The sequence below is a fragment of the Trachurus japonicus genome, chromosome 17 (assembly GCF_045865225.1).
Source record: "Trachurus japonicus isolate A0001 chromosome 17, Traja_1.0".
NCBI classification, from domain to species: Eukaryota; Metazoa; Chordata; class Actinopteri; order Carangiformes; family Carangidae; genus Trachurus; species Trachurus japonicus.
Window position 1 is genome coordinate 28,961,758 of NC_140923.1, and position 20,070 is coordinate 28,981,827.

The window sequence follows — 20,070 nt, forward strand, 5'->3', positions numbered from 1 at the left end:
ATTTCAGAAAAGTGAGAGATGTGAGTCTTTGGTGGTTGGACCCATCATCATGTCGTCATACAGTATGTGAACAGGGGGTGAGGCTCTGTGGGGTGGGGGTGGGTCTAAACCCTGATGGGTGATGGTCCTGAAGGTAGGAAGAGGAGAATGAATTGGAAGACTGGAGGTGGAGGAAGTGGAGGAGGTCACAGTGATTCACCTCTGTATGAAGAGATGGAAGCTGACAGCAGGAGAGAGGAGAGCACGTTTAAATGCATGACAGGGAACCACTTGATTGGCTGCTTGAGACTGTGGAGAGATCTGATTGGTTTCAGAACACTTGAAGTCAGCTGATTACGAGGAGTGGGTGAGAGAGGGAGAAAATGAGACTGTGAATGGAAGAAGAAGATAGGGAGTCCTCGTGACTGAACTTAGTCCGAGCTTCATAAAAGGGAGAGGAACTCACATGACACGTCTTATTAAAATAGATTTATTAACCACTTGAACTGGATCTCAATATTTAAAAGTGCAACATTTATATTATATCGACATAATTTAAAAATATCATCTCAACATAAACATGGAAAAAGGCAACGAGTTCACAGAAGTAAAGCGTCCAGTTGAACTTCAGTCAGACACACAAAGGCTTCTTCTCTCATGTCTCAGTTGGCAGTGACTCTGAAGACGACATGTGCAAAACCACTGGTTCACGACATTAACTCACATGCAAATATATATATTTACACTGGTTATTACACTTTATCTCTGAAGCAGAAAAAGTTACACAACACAGGTTTAGTTTGCAGCTCTGATGGAGAAGCACTGAGGATCACATTACATCATGATTAACATCGACACACGAGTCTGCACTGATGAAGTGATGAGTCAGTATTTCTGTTGATATGATAAATACAGTGAGAAGGTACGTGGAGCTTTGTGAAGGGAAACTGCACAGGTAGGAAAGGAAGTCTGGCCCAGACCAGGACTGGAGGACGATGCCTCCACACCTGGCTGCACCGTACCTTGCACACAAACACAGAAGAGCCTCCAACTGTCAGTCAGTTCCAGAGGGTAGCACCTGGAATCTGCCCAGATGTGGGATCATACTGGACCAGACTTTGTCCAAAGGAGCTGAGTAGATGTTGGAAGTTTCATTTTCTATCTGGTTTTAGCAGTCTCACACACACACACATACACACACACACGTTTTCCACCTACAAAGCTGCTCATGAGCGGTGACAGTACTGTGCTTTTACTGGCCATGATTTATGAACATCAGGACACAACATCTGCATCTATGCTTCAATTCCAAAAATACTCTGCTGAATAATAAATGTATTGTGCTTTGGATAAAGATCTGATCAGTTCACTTGTGTTGTGAAGGACCTCCTGAAATCTACACTAAAACCTTTGTCTGGACCCTGACATCCTGACACATCATCAAACATATCTTTGTTTTTGCTGTGTGCAAATCAATCTTCAACTTCCCCATGCAGTTTAGAATGACACCCTCACAGTTATTCAGTCCCTCTTGATTAACATTATGTTGATAGACTCATAGATTCAGAGCAGCATTGAACCTCCCAACAATCAACACAGTCTAAATATTAAAGGACCTATATGGAAGTTTTGCTATTGCTACATAGCTAATGTTAGCATAAGCTGTTTACTCATACTTGTGTAGTATAGTAGCAGCTCCAGGTTTAGGACAGGCTGGATTCTACAGTGACACAGTATCACCATCAGTGATGAAAATGTCAGAGTCCAAGTGGAGCTAGCTGGTTAGCATGCTAACGTTAATGGAAGAGAAGAAGTGACAGACATGAGTTAAAGGGATAGTTCACCCAAAATTCAAATTTTCAGAGTTATCCGTGGCTTCTCTGAGTTACAGGGGGTCTCGGCGTAGCACTGCATGTCCATATAACGGTTGCAAATGGATACCAACTGTCTTCGTAACAAAAAGACACACCAAAAAAACATCCAAATACCTCCATGCTCCTCTTCCTGGTTCGTCCAATTCCGCTACAAACATGAAATATAGACTTATTAAATTTTTTTCAGAACAATTTTGCGTTTCGGGGCTTCAATACAAGACAGACATTACATACAAGCAGCAACCGTTATATGGACATGCACTGCTATGCCGAGACCCACTGTAACTCAGAGAAGCCACGGATAACTCTGAAACTTCTCCCAGCCCTTAGTCGACATGAGGGTGAGTAGATAATGAGTGAAATTTGAATTTTGGGTGAACTATCCCTTTAACACTGGTGTTTGTTTTCATCTCAGAGACAGGTGTCACTGTTGCTGCTGGTGAGTAAAGGGGCAAATTTTGATGCCAAACCTTTCATCAAACGACTCTTCCAGATTGGTGAGTAAACAGCGGGTAATGCTAATGTTAGCTACACAGTGATAGCAAAACAGTCCCTTGAAGGTATCAGAACCTAAAATGAACTCCAAGCCTTGACAGACAGCTGCACACTGCAGAGATCATCACTTCAGTGACAGTGGACGGTTCACTGATTTAAAAAAAAAGAATATACATGTTTGATACATGATTGATGATGTCACCAGAATTCAAAACTGAGAAATCAATCATATGAGGAGTTTTCTACCGTGTCTCTGTGATTTCATTTGAAGTCAATTATATTAGAAATATCAGCAGATTCGTACAACATTGGACAAAATCATAGGGACATACATTATACTATAATTCTATACAACACAGAGCACAGCTTCACAAAGACCTGGTCTGGAGATGAATCAACACCTCAGTGACCCAGGCCATGTTTGCAATCATAACCTCTGGACTGGATTTCACTCACAGGAGGTATTATCATTTATTATTTTGTATTTAGCCTCTGTGGCAATTTACATGAATATTATACAAAATTTATCTTTATAAAATATTTTTGGAAAAAGCAGCAAATTGTTCCCAAAAAAAGTATCTGGACACCAACTTCCCTCTGTCCCTGCTCCTGATAGTCACACCTCCATGTGACAGCTGGTTAAATGACTGTGGCAGTCTCCAGGAAGTTAGACCTGAAAAGTGTTGCCTATATATATTATTTTATCCATTGATTAAAAGCTAGAAAAAGTCAGTGTGGTCAATGTAATAATGTTAATCTCATCTGCACCATATAATCATTAATAATAATAATCATTCTCTGTGTAAACTCACTGACCCGATATACTGACTGAGCAGCATCATCATCCTCCTGAATGTTCTGATATCACACTCTTATAAATAAACTGTCCAAATCCTGCGTCTTTTAACTAAGGTTGCCATGGTTACTACTGTTACACAGTGTTCAGGCGCACTTTATATAACTTAGGCTCCCTTCAACTTGGCTGAAACAGACCCATTACCCAGTGGCGTTCTTAAAGGGATATTTCAACATTTTGGTAAATTTGCCTATTGCCACAATCCCTATAGTCATAGCAGTAGGTCCATTACCTTTAATTGTCGATGCAAGCTGTTTTTAGATCGGCGGGGCAGAGGCGTGAGCTGCACAGAGCTACGCTACGAAGGCACACGGTATTTCCACGTTTATGTCATCAAACCGGAAATCACTCTCCCGAGCAGCTGTGTCTAGAATGTAGTTTCGGTTACGCATTTGCCTCGAAAACAACTCCATCTCGGAACGTTCCATTAATGTGCAGGTCACAACTTGTCCACCAGCGCGTTTTGGAGTTGTTGGATTGTGTATTTAATGAGTTTGATGAGGGAAAGGCGGAAATACAGTGTTTCCTGCAGAGCTCACGTCTCTGCCCCGCCAATATAAAAACAGCTTGCACCGACAATTAAAGGTAATAAACCTACTGCTATGACTATAGGGATTATGGCAATAAGCCAATTTGACAAAATGTTGAAATATCCCTTTAATCGCCTGACCATTGCTATGACAACATCAAGGTACACAACTGAAAGTGTGTCACACTGTTAGCAACAGCTAGTGATCACCTTTCAAGAACATCCCCAATGTCTGTCTGAACCTCCAGGGACTGCAACAGCCAGTCCTACTGCTGAGTCATGGATCAACAGTAGTGCTCACGTTCATTGAAAAATACTGGTGATAAATACCTGGGAGAAGCTCCATTTCTAACCTGACAGTGTCTACTGGTGGAGGATTTGGTGTCGAAGTGAAAAACTAAATCTCCTACTTGACAACGATTCAGATTTGACCTGTAATCTACAGAGACTTCATGTCCAGTGAGATCAGTAACACCTGTGTCGTAACACATCTCCCAACGTCTCCCACTCTGAAGAGCTGATACAGTGATGTCGTACTGGGAAAAACAGTGATTTATCACTTCTGAGGTTTCATTAGTGTAACGTCCAATATCAGTTTAGGAAGTCTGGCTTTCAACAGATGCATCCTGGGAAAAGGAAGTCCACGTAGACAAAAATACACATCTTAAAAACGTGCAATATAAACACGACGTACGTGAAAGGAGCCTCTGCTGCAGTCAGTCAGTGTTGTCTGGGGAGGGAAGGGGGGGCGGTGAGGAAACCGTGCAAATATTCCACCAAACCTGCAGTGCTCTGACCACACACACCCACGCACACACACACACCGCACAGTCGGTGTGTGTGGTGGTAGTGGTTTCCGTGGCTGTTAACGCTCTTTGTGTTTGGTGTGGAATCTTTCCAACAAGGCTCTCAGGATGTTGCCAGGGATCTTCTGGTGCTGGTCTATCAGAGCACGCACTGCCTGCTGCACCTGCACACACACACACACACACACACAGCATTAGGTGAAGCCTTTCACTAGTGCTGTGGTTAATGGTTAATGGTTTGTTGACCAATTTACAATGACAAAACTATAGTAAGTGTCTGTGTCCTTCCTCTCCTCGGCTGAATGTGGTTATTGCGGGGGCAGCCTCAGGTTAGTGCTCCAAGCAGAGAAAACCCACAATGGAAGAGACTGACCTGGACTAATCAAACCCTGTGGTGCGTTTACTTCCACGAGAAAAAACAGGCTCTGTAGAGCTGGTTTCCTTCAGACAAAAGATGTTTAATGTATTGAAAATGTTTTTAACTTGATTTTTTGTGACTATTTTTCACATTTATGTTGTTCTTCATCTCAGTGTACAATGCACGCAACTAACAACTTTAACATATTTTAATCGTCATTTCATGCCTTTTTTGCGTAACTTAGTAGTTGGAGAGGAGAGAAGAGAAGAGGAGAGGAAAGGATTGGAGAGGAGAGGAGAGGAGAGGAGAGGAGAGGAGAGGAGAGGAGAGGAGAGGAGAGGAGAGGAGAGGAGAGGAGAGGAGAGGAGAGGAGAAGAGAAGAGAATAAAAGAGGAAAGAGAGGAAAGGAGTGGAGGTGAGAGGAGAAGAGAAGAGAAGAGGAAAGGATTGGAGAGGAGAGGAGAAGAGGAGAAAATAAAATAGAACAGTAAATGAGTGGAGGTGAGAGGAGAAGAGAAGAGGAGAGGAAAAGGGTGGAGTGGAGAAGAGAAGAGGAGAGGAGAGGAGAGGAGAGGAGAGGAAAGGATTGGAGAAGAGAAGAGGAGAGGAAAAGAGGAGATGAAATGGGTGGTGTGGAGAAGAGGAGAAGAGAAGAGAGGAAATGAGAAGAGAAGAGGAGAGGAAAGAAGAGGAGAAGAGGAGGAGAGGAAATGAGAAGAGAAGAGGAGAGGAAAGAAGAGGAGAAGAGGAGGAGAGGAAATGGGTGGAGAGGAGGGGAGAATAAAAGGGGAGAGAATAGAGGAGAAGAAGAGGAGAGGAAAGGAGTGGAAGAGGTGAGGAGGAGAGGAGGGGTGACTCAGTGGCTCACCTTGTGTGACCATAAAGACTTTGTCCTAACCCAGATTAACCCCCCCCCTTCCCCAATCTCGCTCTGTCCCTAGTTTCCCTGTTGCTCTCTCACTGTCGACCACCTAATGAGCAGTAAAAACTACTGTTGTTGCTCACTTTCTCTGCCAGCTCTGCAGCTTCTATGTTGGGGTCGTAGGGGATGGGGTCACCGAGGAAGGTCCTGAACTTCACAGGAAATCCTCCATAAACAGGAACAAAAGGTATACGGAACCTCTCATACATCCAACGGAAGAACCCTGTGAGAGGGACAGAGAGAGGGAGAGGGGGGAATACACCGACACAACAAGGTCACCATTGTGTACATGTACACACCTGTGCTGTGTGACTGTGTGCTATGTGCTTTGTGGTTTCACTTACTGAGCGTTCCCAGAGACCTGAAGCCTTCCCTCACATTCTGAGTAAACATTGGAATGACTGGCTGAAAAAGAGAGAGAGCGGAGGAAGAGAGGATCAGAGAGGAGGAGGAGGAGGAGGAGGAAGATGCTGCAAGTGTGTAGTTTACAGTATGCTGTGAGGAAGATGAAATGTGTCAAGGAAACACTTAACACTTTTCCTCCACCAGGTTGAGCTGGTTGAATCTGATCAGTTATTTTCATTGCAGACACTACGGACTTGTGTTGCTTCCTGAGAGCCATTTTATTCAGGAATCCTGCGAAATGGTCAGTCAATTCATTTTTTTTTTTTGGTGGGGGTATTTTCAAATCATGTTGCTTTAAAGGGATATTTCAACATTTTGGCAAATTCACCTATTGCCATAATCCATAATCCCTGTTTTAGGAGTAGGTTAATTACCTTTAATTGTCGGTGCAAGCTGTTTTTAGATTGGTGGGGCAGAGACGCGAGCTGCTCAGCTAACGCTATGTAGGCTCATGGTATTTCTAAGTTTCTTTCATCAAACTAAATACACGATCCAACAACTCTGGTGGACAACTTGTGACCTGCACATTCACCACATTACGACACATGAAGCAGATACTCAGAACTACTTTTGCTTTTGAAGTCACTCTGCCGAACAGCCGTGTCGGGAATGTAGTTCCGGTTACGTATTTACCTCGAAAACAACTCTGTCTCGTAACGTTCCATGATTATTTCATAGCGTGGTGAATGTAGCGTTTTGGAGTTGTTGGATTGTGTATTTGATGAGTTTGATGAGGTACAGGCAGAAATACAGCGTGCCGTGCAGAGCTCACGTCTCTGCCCCGCCGATCTAAAAAAAGCTTGCACCAACAATTAAAGGTAATGAACCTACTCCTAAAACTATAGGGATTATGGCAATAGGCACATTTGCCAAAATGTTGAAATATCCCTTTAATACTTATCTAAACTAATAATAAATGTTCAATAACCTGTGTGTATAATGTGTAATGTATAATGTTCTTGTTTAGATCACCTACATTTTAGTGACATTATTACAGACTGCTCAAATACAGGATGGATGGACATGGATACTGTTTTGCACCTCAAACTTGGGGCCCCGGGAATTATGATTTCGTAGAACATCATGTTATTATACAACAGTAATATTAATGTTAAAAAAAAAAAAAACTCATAAAGAAAGGTAAGGGGAAATGTACTGAATATATATACCTTTATTTACACATGTATCAATTTCTTTTTATTGTTTTTTGGGGGGTATATGCTTCACATGAGAGATGTCTAACAGTTATGGTATTATTATAAATAACCACTAGTAGGAAATATAATTTAAAAAATACAAAGTATCAAAAAGAACAAACACTATATAAACTGTAGCCTCACTGACAGCTATAGGAGACTTCACTGACCACTCACCACTTGAGAGTCGATGGCCACCTGAGCGAAGCCTTTGCGTTTGCCCCAGAGCAGGGGGTAGGTCTCGTCGCTGAGCAGAGCCTCCCTCACCCCTCCAGGAGAAATGCCCAGCAGGTGGCCGTTCCTCAGAGCCCGCACACACTCCTCCTGAGGGCCGTGGATGACGCTGAACACCTCCAGCAGCAGCTTGAAGCCTGGAGGGACAGGACAGGATCAGATGAGACGGGGCGGAGACAGAGTGGAGCTGAGGGGGAGGGAAGAGAAATTCCAGAAAAACCAGTTGAGTTGCGGAGAAAAGTTGAGTATGTGGCTCTGTGTTAGGGATCGTACGTTATGTGTGCCATACTCACAGGAAACACTGGTTCATGTGACCACATTTATTTATTACACCATTTTAGGTTTTTTCAGTGTTGGTTCTTAGCTTATTTATTAAAGGGACAACGAGGAGTTTGTATTTGGTTATAAAAAAGTCTCACATTAATGTGGATGAATCTACGTTACCCACACTTGTTAATGGCTCCATTTTCGATAAATATATCGTTTTGTCTCTATCGTTATTTTGTTATTATAATTAATGGTGGAAATGCTGGGCGAGCCGACCAGCGTTTCCTTACTTTCGGTTTCACGGACGCTGCCTGGCGGTTCATGATAATAACGCCGCCGAATCGCCGTTTATGGCCGGAACTACGGCGGTAGCTGATCGTCTTCGAACCTCTGACTTTAATTCGTGATGAATGAAAACATTCTGGGCAAGACGTCGGTCTTGCGCCGGTCCAAGAATTTCACCGTGTGCGCAGAGGCTCATGGTAAATGTAGTATGAGAACACTTTGCTTTCCAAAACTCCTCGTTGTCCCTTTAACTACCGGTATTTATTTTAACACTGGTCCTGGGAAACACTTTTCCTTCTTTGTGTTTTTAACATGCTGAATGACAAATAAAGATTCTGAATGCTGCAGCAGCTGTTTTCTTCTTGTTGATGTTGCTGTTCCTTTTTGATCAAATGTAGAAAGAGACTCTAGTGTAAGGACCCAAAGTGCTTGATGTGAAGTAGAGCCCTGCAATCCAGCCTGAGCCCAACGGGGCCCCGCTTATTTACACCCTTGGGGCCAATTTTCACATCACAGCTCACAGCTTCAGGCTGTATCGAGCTTCTCTTTATGTTTTAGACATCCATCAATTAAAATAAGCTTTGTGAAGTTAGCAATGGTAAAACAAAAAGAACCAGGTTGAAATTAACTGAAATTAAGAATGGCCCTGTTCTGTGCTGAAGCCTTGACTTTGATGCACAGTGGGAGGTAAGAAAAGCTGTTGATTTTTTTTGTTATTATTATTATTATTATTATTATTATTATTATTATTATTATTATTATTATTATTATTATTATATGTTTACCATAGTTTGCTGTTTGCCTTTTTACAGTGGTGGTGGTGGTGATAATAAACTTATATTGTGAAGTGACTGAGTGGTGTCTGCTGTAGGCAGGTCACGTGATGATTTGAGAGGCTGAACCATAGACTGTAAACTGATTGAACGTGGTCAACTCAGCCATGAGTCACGTGGCCGATCGTCACTAAAAACATTGATGTGATTTGATCCAAACATTTTTTTAAATTAAGTTAATTTAAAGAAATGAACAGAAACATATCCACTTTGCAAAGCAGATTAACAATTGTGCATTGAGCCTTAATACTTGCTACCTGCTTGATCTTTATCTATCCAGTCAAGCGTTTTTTTCACAACTCACAGCCAGTCTTAAGTGGTGGTGGTTAAAAACAATCCAGCCAAGAATGATCTGACAGAGTTGTTTTTTAAAATTTTATTTCTTAACACCAGCTTGACCTTCATCTATCAGAGTTTTTTTCTCAACATGAGACTGGACATTACATACACACAGTGCCGCCGGGACAACACTGCACTGAGGGCGGTGGGAGGCTAAATGTTTATTCAGTGGATATGTGAAATCCTGTTCTATTGCAACTATTGCAAAGAGAGGAAGTCCACGACGCAGGCTGCCCCAAAGGTGGGTGGTGGAGGTCAAGGAGGCCCAGCCTAGTGTGGGGAGAGGAAAGTGGACTCACATACAACCCATGACATATGTCTCCAAAGGGGAAATTCTTTTCCACAATAACAGGTGCATTATCAAATGTCAATAGCAACCATGACACTGGACATTACATAGACACAGCGCAGCCAGAACAATGTGGGGAGTCCTGTTCTGTTGCAACTATTGCAGGGAGAGAAAGTCAACTTCCAACTCCAGTGACTCAGGCTCCCCCTAAGGAGGGTGGTGGTCAAGGAGGCCCAGCCTAGTGTGGGGAAGGGAAGGTTGACTCACAAACAACTTGTGATGCACAGCCCATGACATATAAAAGGACCCAGCAGAGCTCGCTCACACACAAGCTCCCAACTGAGAATGTCTTGAACAGCAGTGTTGGACAGCAGGACCTGATGAGGCCATTGATGCTTACTATGGATCTGCTTCTCAGTGGCATTTGAAACGGACACAAGCTCACATACAAGTTCCCAACGGGGAATGTTGCCGAAGAAAGGTGTAAAAGACTGACAATCCAAGACTCAGGCTTCATGGTCAAAGGAGACACGGTCGAGCTTGGGGAGGAGAGAATCGACAAAGACACTTTTTCTTGTTGCTGTGAACATGGACAAAAGGATCAAGGTAAGTTTTGGACGGCAGGACCTGATGAGGCCATGGATGCCCACTAAGGATATGCTGCATGCTGTAGTGAAAAAGGGCCATTGGTCTTTTTGGCAACAAAATCCTCGCTGGCCTTAGCACACACCAACATGTTTGTTAACAGTGTGTGGGGAGAGTATGATGGAAGGAAGGAGGCGAAAGTCACTACGGCAACACAGCGCAGATACATGAACTGGGGCTTTACTGTAATTACCCTAGTTAGAGTAAAAAATCTATTTTACAATTTTACCTTTTTAACATCGTTCTAACTAAATAATTGCGATTACGATTTAAAACCGAATAATCAAACAGGCCTAATTTGATCCAGAGGACACAGGATGGATGTTTCAACAATAGGGCTGCATCAGTAATTGTGTTAAGAGGGAAAAAAACAAAAAAACACACAGCTCCAGTCGAGTTTGGGTCCAGAATTCTGATCCTGGGCCTTGGCCGGGCCAGGACCAAGATATGAGTCTCTAGTCTCAAGCATTCATGCAATATGCATCCATCACACCTGATAACATTAAACAAAACAAAACACATCATGTCGTAGGTGCTCGGTGCTCGAGTGGTTCCAGAGCACGTCCCATGTTGGCATATGCCTAAAGGTGCTGATCGCCGGTTCGACTCTTGTTGCGCATTATTCCCCCAGTTCCTCTCCCTGTGTTCCTGTCTCATACCCTGTCCTATCAAATAAAGGCAGAATGTGTCTTAAAGGTATAATGTGTAGGAATTCCCCCCATCTAGTGGTGCGGTTGCATATCGGAATGTATTCTTGATGTTGCATTCACGTGAAATCGGGCAGACGTCAGACAGACAACAGACGCTGTATGTAACAGGATAAACAAGCGTCTATGTAAACAAGTGGTCCACCAGCACGAGGCAAAACAATACAGGCGTGACAATATGTTGTCATGGTGATGTATTGTTTACCTGACCCACGTTTTACCGCCTTTCTCTCGTCCAGTAAAATGACATCCGGTTGGTTTGCCGACGGCCGTCTGCCTGACTGCACCTGAATGCAACATAATTTTACTGAACGTAAAAAATGGCGATGCAACATGGCAGCCTCGGTTCGGTGCATCGCCCACTTATGTATTTGTAACAACTTGTAACAACTCATTCTAAGGTACGAGAAAGCTTTCATTTGTATGCGGGTGTGATTCCACTTCAGTGAAATACGTATTCATGAAAGCTATATTTGATTTTTTCTAATAAAAAGCCAAATAAGTTACATACTGGGGCTTTAAAAAAAACAAAAAACACAACATGTTGCAAGAAACTGGGCCCCTCTGAGGCTGTGTTGTAATATTCCACCGGACATCTACAGTACATCAGTTTCAGATCACTCTGCTTGTATCTAACAGGCAGTGTGTGCGCTCTGTCCACCTGTGTGTGTTGTTACACATTACTTTCCAGTTGATGTGTGAGCACCTGGGATCTTGAAGAGGAAGTGGTCGGCCACAGAGTGGCAGGTCCGTCCCTTCTGGATGATGACGCTGGCCAGGAAGTAGTAGTAGTCGATGGGGATGGCTCCGTGGTAGTAAACGATGAGCGCTGGTCCTTTGTCAGGGATCTTCTCCATCCCATGGATCTCGTAGCCTGACGACACATCCATGTTATCACTTTACAGGCTGATAAGAGCCGTGGGCTGGCAGATCAGTAACATACTACTAAAAACATGCAATGAGACATAAGATGTGTGATGTCACAGCCTCTTTCCCATAGACCTAAATGCAGATGTCACCTTAGTCACTGTTACTATGGAAACACTAGCTGAGCATCTCTGTGACTAAGGCTCCTGTCATCTGACCCTCGACAGTGAAGCCTAGAGAAAGCTTTTCCTCTATACTCAACTGGACCCCATCAACATTTCCATAGCTGCCCCAGAGCATGATGGGATGTTAAAGGGAATTGAATTTTCACTCATTATCTACTCACCCTCATGTGGACTAAGGGCTGGGAGAAGTTTCAGAGTTATCCGTGGCTTCTCTGAGTTACAGGGGGTCTCGGCGTAGCAGTGCATGTCCATATAACGGTTGCAAATGGATACCAACTGTCTTCGTAACAAAAAGACACACCAAAAAACATCCAAATACCTCCATGCTGCTCGTATGTAATGTCCGTCTTGTATTGAAGCCCCGAAATGCGAAATTGTCCCGAAAAAAATTAAATAAGTCTATATTTCAAGCTTGTTTTGTAGCGGAAGCTTCTCGAAGCTCCTCTTCCCGGTTCGTCAAATTTGGACGAACTGGGAAGAGGACAGACCCTGGTTCGTCCAAATTTGACGAACCGGAAAGAGGAGCTTCCGCTACAAACATTCTTGAAAAATAGACTTATTTAATTTTTTTCGGGACAATTTCGCATTTCGGGGCTTCAAAACAAGACGGACATTACATACGAGCAGCATGGAGGTATTTTGGATGTTTTTTGGTGTGTCTTTTTGTTACGAAGACAGTTGGTATCCATTTGCAACCATTATATGGACATGCACTGCTATGCTGAGACCCCCTGTAACTCAGAGAAGCCACGGATAACTCTGAAACTTCTCCCAGCCCTTAGTCCACATGAGGGTGAGTAGATAATGAGTGAAATTTCAATTTTGGGTGAACTATCCCTTTAGCTGCTTCACTGTACACTGTAGTGAACCACTCTTGTTAACATTTCCATGTTTTTGCATATTCTGTGTGATAAACTGTTGTCTGTTTCTTGCCTTGCCTCCACTCATTTATTTGTTATTTACATATGTCGATGTGATCTTTCAATTTCATTTATAAAGGAATAGTTCACCAAAAAAGAAATTATGTCATTGTTGACTCACCCTCATGCTGATGAATACTCGTAGTAGTTTTGTATTCCTCAAAGTGCGAAAACTTTATGTGAGAGTCAATAGGGCCCAACACAAAAAAACACCCATAAAACTACACAAAAAAACAAATATTCCTCCATAATGCTCGTCCGCTGCAATCCAAGTGTCCTGAAGGGATATAGTCCAGAGTTTACCCGAAACGACGCAGCATGCATCGCGTGAATGTGAGAGCGCGCCCCAGGCAAATTCAATACAGGACTGTTTAGGCTGTAAAAATGTCCTAAATGACGTTGTTTGGAGTAAACTCTGGACTATATCCCTTCAGGACACTTGGATTGCAGCGGACGAGCAGTGTGGAGGAATATTAAATGGTTTTTGTGTAGTTTTATGGACGTTTTTGTGTCGGGCTCTATCACTCTCATATAGAGTTTTGATCCTCCCTCCCAGGTCTCCAGATGCACTTTGAGGAATAAAAAACTACTCTGGAGTATTCATCAGCATGAGGGTGAGTCACTAATGACTGAATTTCATTTTTTGGTGAACTATTCCTTTAAATCCATGAAGAGCTCTAATGGATTTAATGGAATATTTAATTAAAGGGTAGGCATTTATAAGCTATATAGCTTCAGCCTACACCTTTTCGATCTATTTATGAGTTGAACGAATGATGGTATTATGGAAGGTTGACTGACTGTGATTGATGCTCAACTGTAAACAATTTTGTGTAAAAGATCGAATAAACTACTACTACTACAAAATCAACAAGGTGTAGATTGTTAAAAGAAAATGCAAATAAAAAAGTAATAAAATGTAAAAAAGCGGTCTGAATGACTTGGATGATCTAAACTGTATGAAGACTGAGCTTCTTTGACAGCAACGTTTCCTCTGGGATCAACACAGATCTGTCTTGTATGAATATGATGTTAACTGTGTCAGTACTGAGCTCAGCATCTCTCTCCTCTCACGGTGACAGTAGGTGTGTGAGTGTCTGTGAACAGACAGGACCTCACCGTGCCATATGGCTCCATGGCCGTCCCACAGAGTGGCCAGCGTTTTCCTGGCTCCGTCCCACAGGTTGTTGCAGTAAGCTTCCCTCAGCTGATTCTTCCTCTGTCAGAGGAGAACATCAGGGACAGAGTGAAAAGCAGCGAAAGCAACAGATTGTTACTTTCTGTGTCTCAATGCAGCTGTTTATCCTTTTGTTTAAACTACATGGGGCATGTCTCTCAACACATGAGGTGAAATGTTCAGAAGAAGCCTCACACACATACTTCAAAGAAGCGAGACCATATCACTCCCATTCTGGCATCATTACACTGGCTCCCTGTTCACTTCAGAATACACTTCAAAATTCTTTTGATCGTCTACAAATCCCTTCATGGCCTCGCCCCTTCATATATCTCCGAACTTCTTACCCCCTACACTACCACCAGAACCCTCAGATCCTCAGATCGTGGCATGTTGGCTGTGAATCGCTCACAGAAAAAAAAAGTCAGGGGGCCGGGCCTTTTCTGCTGCAGCCCCTCGACTCTGGAACAGCCTGCCAGAAGCCAAAGCCGACTCTGTTGAGGCTTTCAAGAAGCTCCTTAAGACCCATTTCTATGTTTTGGCTTTTAATTAGCACTTAATCTGTTTTTTTGATAACGCTGGGATTTAACAATTTAATAATTTGTATCTCTTCTTTTGATTAATTGAAGTGTATGATGTTCTTGCATTGTATTGATGTTGGTTTATGCCTATGTGACCTGTTGACTGTGAAGCACTTTGGTGCAAATGCTCTTTGCTTTTAAGGTGCTATATAAATAAATTAAACTTAAAACTTTAACATACAGGTGCATCTCAATAAATGAGAACATGAAACTCATATTATATAGATTCATTACACAGACTGAAATATTTCATGTCTTTATTTATTTTCATTGAAATTAATATGGGTCACATTTAATGAAAACCTGAAATTCAGTAAATCAAAACATTATAATATAGTAGAAAAGTTCACTATTGCAACCTAATGGTGTCACACTCTAAACAGCTAATGAACTCCCAACACATGCAAACGTTTCCTGAGCCTTTAAATGGTTTCTTAGTCTGGTTCAGTAGCTCCATTGACCTCCATTGTTTTCTACTTTATTCAGATGCACCTGTAAGTAAATTAACATTAGACCTTTAGTTCATATTTAAAGTTAACATTAAACTCTTTGCCTCTGTCGAGAACACTGACTGGTTCATAAATAGACTGACTCTATTTAAGCCAAAAACCCTTAGACACCTTATCCCCAGGCCAACTCAGGCTTAAGACCTATGTTACCATGGTAACGTGGCGATAAGTCATCAGCAAAAGAATACCACAACAAAAGAACAGGAAACCATGGCTGATAATTTGTGGTTTTACTAACACACTGTTCTGGAGAGAGAGAGAGAGCAAAGAGGGAGGGAAAGAATCAGAGCGTAGAGAAACTGAGCTGTTCCTCTGTCAGGCAACTTATTTATATCTTCATTTACCCAGAATTCATTGTAACATAGTCCAGCATACAATAACTAAAATACTTTGTCTGACATATCTCAGTCTATTTGAAGTCTGGTGGCAAGACAAGGCTGCCTCGAACTGGAATCAGTTATAAAACCCTTTTGTAACATCCCGCCTACTTATCTAAGTGTATAAAAGTATAAAAAGTGTCCAAAAATACAGGATGGCATTTAAATAATCTGTGTGCACTTAGTTAATGAGTGATATGAGCTGTGATTCAGCGTTGATATGGTGCAGGAGGAGTGTGTGTGTGTGTGTGTGTGTGTGTGTGTTTGTACCTTATAGACGTGAAGGAAGAGTATACTCAGGTAAAGCAGGATGACTATGAGGAAGGGCACGATGAAGACGATGGCCAGAGGAGTGAAGACCCACAGCAGGTACTCCAGGACACTCAGGTAGTCCTCCAACTGGCCCAGACCTGCCCACTCCTCCCACGCGTGGAACACACACAGCTGTGGACCCACACACACACACACACACAGCGCTTAGACCCACCATCACACATGCAGACGTCTCAGCAGCTGCAGGGTGTTGCTGGGAAACGTCGTTCAGATAATCTTGACTTGAGCTGCACAAGCAAAGGTCTGTTCTCCCCCGCTGTAGTGGACCGACAGGGTGAGTTAAAGGGATATTCCGGCGGATGTTTAACCCACGGTCTAACACACCAGGACACCAAGTAAGACCCCCCCCCTGAGAGATCAAGTTTGCAGACCGCTAGCTTCTCTAGTTGTAGCAACTTCAGCAAAGACCGCACAATAACAATACACTGCTGTCTATTCCTCCACCAGCAAACCGCCATCAAAAAAGCCACTCATTGCCACAAATAATGCTCAGAACAGCACCAAACTTCAGAGTTTTGTTTTCTTCTTTTTTTCAGGCAAAGCTAGCAGGTGTTTGATGCCTCATATTATGGGATGGGACCCTATTTGTACTGTTGCTGAAGTTTGGTGCTGTTCTGAGCATTATTTGTGGCGATGAGTGGCTTTTTTTTTATGGCGGTTTGCTGGTGGAGGAATAGACAGCAGTATATTTAGTCCAGTCATTTTATGAAAAAAGGTTGAACCAATTGCAACAGAAGCAAATTCAACTGATTTTGTATCCTCAACATGTAAATGGAAATGGAATGGAAAAAAAGCCCTGAAGAATCCCATTAGGGGAAAGTTTTGAAAAAGACCAAAATATAGCCCATTCATACACCTATTAATTATTTTTCTCACGTGAATAGGGTCAAATTTTTAACCTTTAGATATCACCATGAAAATTACTGAGTTGATTACTTACATTAAGACAAACAAAAAATGTATTGCAGGTTTTTTGAAATTCGTTGTTAACATGAGCAAACAGTGCATAATCTAATTACGTATGGCTAATTTGCATACATACAACACCAGATCTAAACATTGGGTATAGCAAGTGAAAATGTCTTGTTCAATTTTGTTGACATATTACAGTTAGGCACACAGCAGTTTAATGAGCTTCGGGTCTGTGGCTCACCTCATCTTCAAGCATCAGTGAACTTAGCACAGTCAAAAAAGGAAAAAAACCTCAATATGTCGTCTTGCTTATCGTAGGGCAATATATTGTACGGTTTCCCCTGTATTGTGGTATATCGCATCGCCAGATTCTTGCTAATACACACCACCACTTATTTAACTAGTGTTCAATGAGACAAAAAATGGTTTGGATGAACTGGCTCTTTAAGCAGAGTAGAACATGTTGTTTACCAGTGCGCTGGTACCGAACAACTACACACACTGCATTTCAGCTCAAACGTTCAAAGTGCAGTATGAATCTGTGCAAAGGGACTCACAGCTCCAAACCAGGTGCCAAAACAAACTTGAGGGTGATGTTATCAAACACAGCAAACCAAGCTGTAGGTGGTGAGAGAGGAGGGCGTCTGGCTGGTACGTAAAATACAAAATCCAAACACTGTGTGGCGCAAATATAAGAACCGCATTGTATTACTATTGTATTACGTGCATCAATTTTTTTAATTTAATTTAATTTAAAGACAAAACAAAGCAGGGGAATAGATTCAGCAGACTCAGTTTGTAGAATTATTGTTTTCTTAATAAATATCAAAGATGATAGCATGTGACGTTACTATGAATATTCAATAGTTTTGAATATCAGCCGAGGCCTAATGGGTGATGAATTCTCTGTCAGGTCACTAATTCATCTATTATTTATAAATTATATTAGGCACTTTTTTCCTGAACATTGAAACCTTTTATGTTGTTGATGTTTTTTGAACCAAAGCTAAATTGATTTCCATTAAATGACAAGATCAGTGTATCTCTTTGATTTTACTGCAGAGAATCAACTCCTTTGGGGTTGCCAAATCCTATGTACTGTGTAATCTTCATACAGAGAGCCTCCTTACTTTTTTTTTTTTTCATTTGCTGGTTCAACAGTTTGGCAGCGAAGTACAGGAACTGCTTAAATAATATTGTTACGGTCTGTTCGAAAATTATTAGCACTGATATAACTGACTTGGACTCCCATTGGGAAAGACGGGTCTCCCTAAAGGCAGCATACATGCATCATTAATAATCACGATCATGTCCTGGCCTGTGAATTTAACCTAATGCCATCAAGCTGTTGAATGCTGAGTTGGTCTGAAGCTGTAGTTATTAGAACAGTTTAAGTGTTTTATATGGATATTGCCCTTTTTATCTTTACTTTTTGTACTTTTTATTTTACCTTGATCTTAATTTGCACTGTCTCACACTTTCCTCCTCACTTGTATGTATATTTGTGTAAATGATTGTATGTGGGTGATGGTCAACTGTAGAAACAGAATTGCCCTATGGGATAAAGTAATCTCAACTCAACTCAACTCAACTCTTTATATAAGATTACATTCATTCACCAGATCATTTTTGTTCAGTGTGACACAACATGAGAAGCAACACTCATGATCCACACAAACAACTCATCATGTGACTACTCACAAACCCTGATGTGGCCCAGATGCTCACACACATGATCAGCCACTGATCAGCTGCGCCTCTGCATGAACACAGCTGGATGGATCTACTGAGAGAATAAAGGAGCGGATCATGTGCAGGTGGGTTCGTACCAGGAGGGAGACAGTGTCCTCTGCTGTAGCCAGGCAGGACTGATTCCCACTGTCTGACATCCTGCTGTCAGGATCAGTGAGTCCGGCTGCCTCAGGAGGAAGGATCCCAGTGCATGGAGAGCATCTGCTGCTGTACTCAGGTCAGCTGCAGGGGAGGACAACACCACTCAGTTACTCCATGTATCCGTACACAAAAACACCTATTTCATATTACATTGTATGTGAAGTGGCTGTTAGGAAAAAATAAAGGCGGACTGAATAGCGATATAGAACAATAAATATTCAGATTCAGTAAATACAGACACTAACGAGTCACGACACCCTGCGATGTTTACTGCACTGACAGCTGATCTAGTCTGCAGTGTGTGATTTAACGGAGGTTAGCTTTAGCTTCAGGGTTTAGGATACAGCAGAGCAGCGAAGAAAACAAACGACAGCAGAACAAACTGTCAGCTAACTGAGCTTCAATGAGCGGAAACGGGACAAACCGGGAGCTGACAGCAGCTGTGACGTTAACCGTCAGCAAACACAGAGGACGTTACCTTTTAGACAGTCATTCGGTGAGATGAGCCATTAAAACACACGACTGTTCATTTAATGTCACACCAAAACATTACACACAAACACACACAGCCGATAGCCTAACAACGGTCGTAGTCCTCCTGACCCCGGAGCACTTTGAGTGTGACACAGTCACAGAGACGGTGGGTGGACGGTGTCCCTGAAAACCACGGCACCGAGCGAGGACGGGTTCCGCACAGCAGCAGCAAAACTCTGGACACGTCACTTCCTGTTTACGGCTGTGGCCTTCAAAATAAAAGCGAAAGGGTTTGTGAAACAGAGAGCTTTTTTTTTTTTTTTTTTTTTTTTTTTTACAAACATAGGCTACAAAGAATTAAAAACGCCTGCCTGGCATGAAAGTCTTATTAAATCATTAAATGCAGAGGGATGAAAAAGAAATCACGAAGAAAAATATATAGCCTAGCTAATAATACTGATTCGTTAGTGTAAACATCCCAATAATGATAATGACTCCATGACAATGATGATGGCTTTATATCTATTTGCCACTTTTCAAACAAAGTGTTTCACAGAAAAATTAAACTAAATAAAAGAGAATGTTAAATAGTCTCAGAAGTGAGGACAATAAAATAGTGGAGCAGCATAAATCTGCATTTTGAATGAATACAATTTGATATGAACAATTATAAACACCAAATCAATCATATTTTTAGCATTGTACAGTATCAGTGGGTCTGAGTTTGATTGCTCTTCATCACAACCCAAAGACACAGGTTGTGTAAATTGGGATTTTTGTGGTATTAACACCAATCGCCCTTTTATTCTGAAAAACGAAGATA

At 42.1% G+C, this 20,070-nt stretch overlaps 1 protein-coding gene across 2 annotated transcripts; it reads right to left on the reverse strand.

Annotated features, from left to right (window-relative positions):
- Positions 1 to 3,899: 3,899 nt before the first annotated feature.
- tmem68 (transmembrane protein 68) lies at positions 3,900 to 19,482 on the reverse strand. Of its 2 annotated transcripts, none has more exons than XM_085804839.1 (9): positions 19,252 to 19,482; positions 18,710 to 18,854; positions 15,906 to 16,079; positions 14,111 to 14,210; positions 11,726 to 11,893; positions 7,598 to 7,791; positions 6,164 to 6,224; positions 5,903 to 6,042; positions 3,900 to 4,703 (listed from the first exon to the last, which is right to left on the reverse strand). In XM_085804839.1, the coding sequence occupies exons 2-9, from the start codon at positions 18,767 to 18,769 to the stop codon at positions 4,599 to 4,601; spliced, it is 1,002 nt and encodes a 333-aa protein (XP_085660965.1). In that variant the 5' UTR covers positions 18,770 to 18,854; positions 19,252 to 19,482; the 3' UTR covers positions 3,900 to 4,598. The 2 variants fall into 2 exon arrangements, with proteins under 2 accessions (XP_085660965.1, XP_085660966.1); XM_085804840.1 differs by having other exon boundaries at positions 4,492 to 4,703; positions 18,710 to 18,855; positions 19,255 to 19,323.
- Between the last annotated feature and the right edge of the window lie 588 nt (positions 19,483 to 20,070).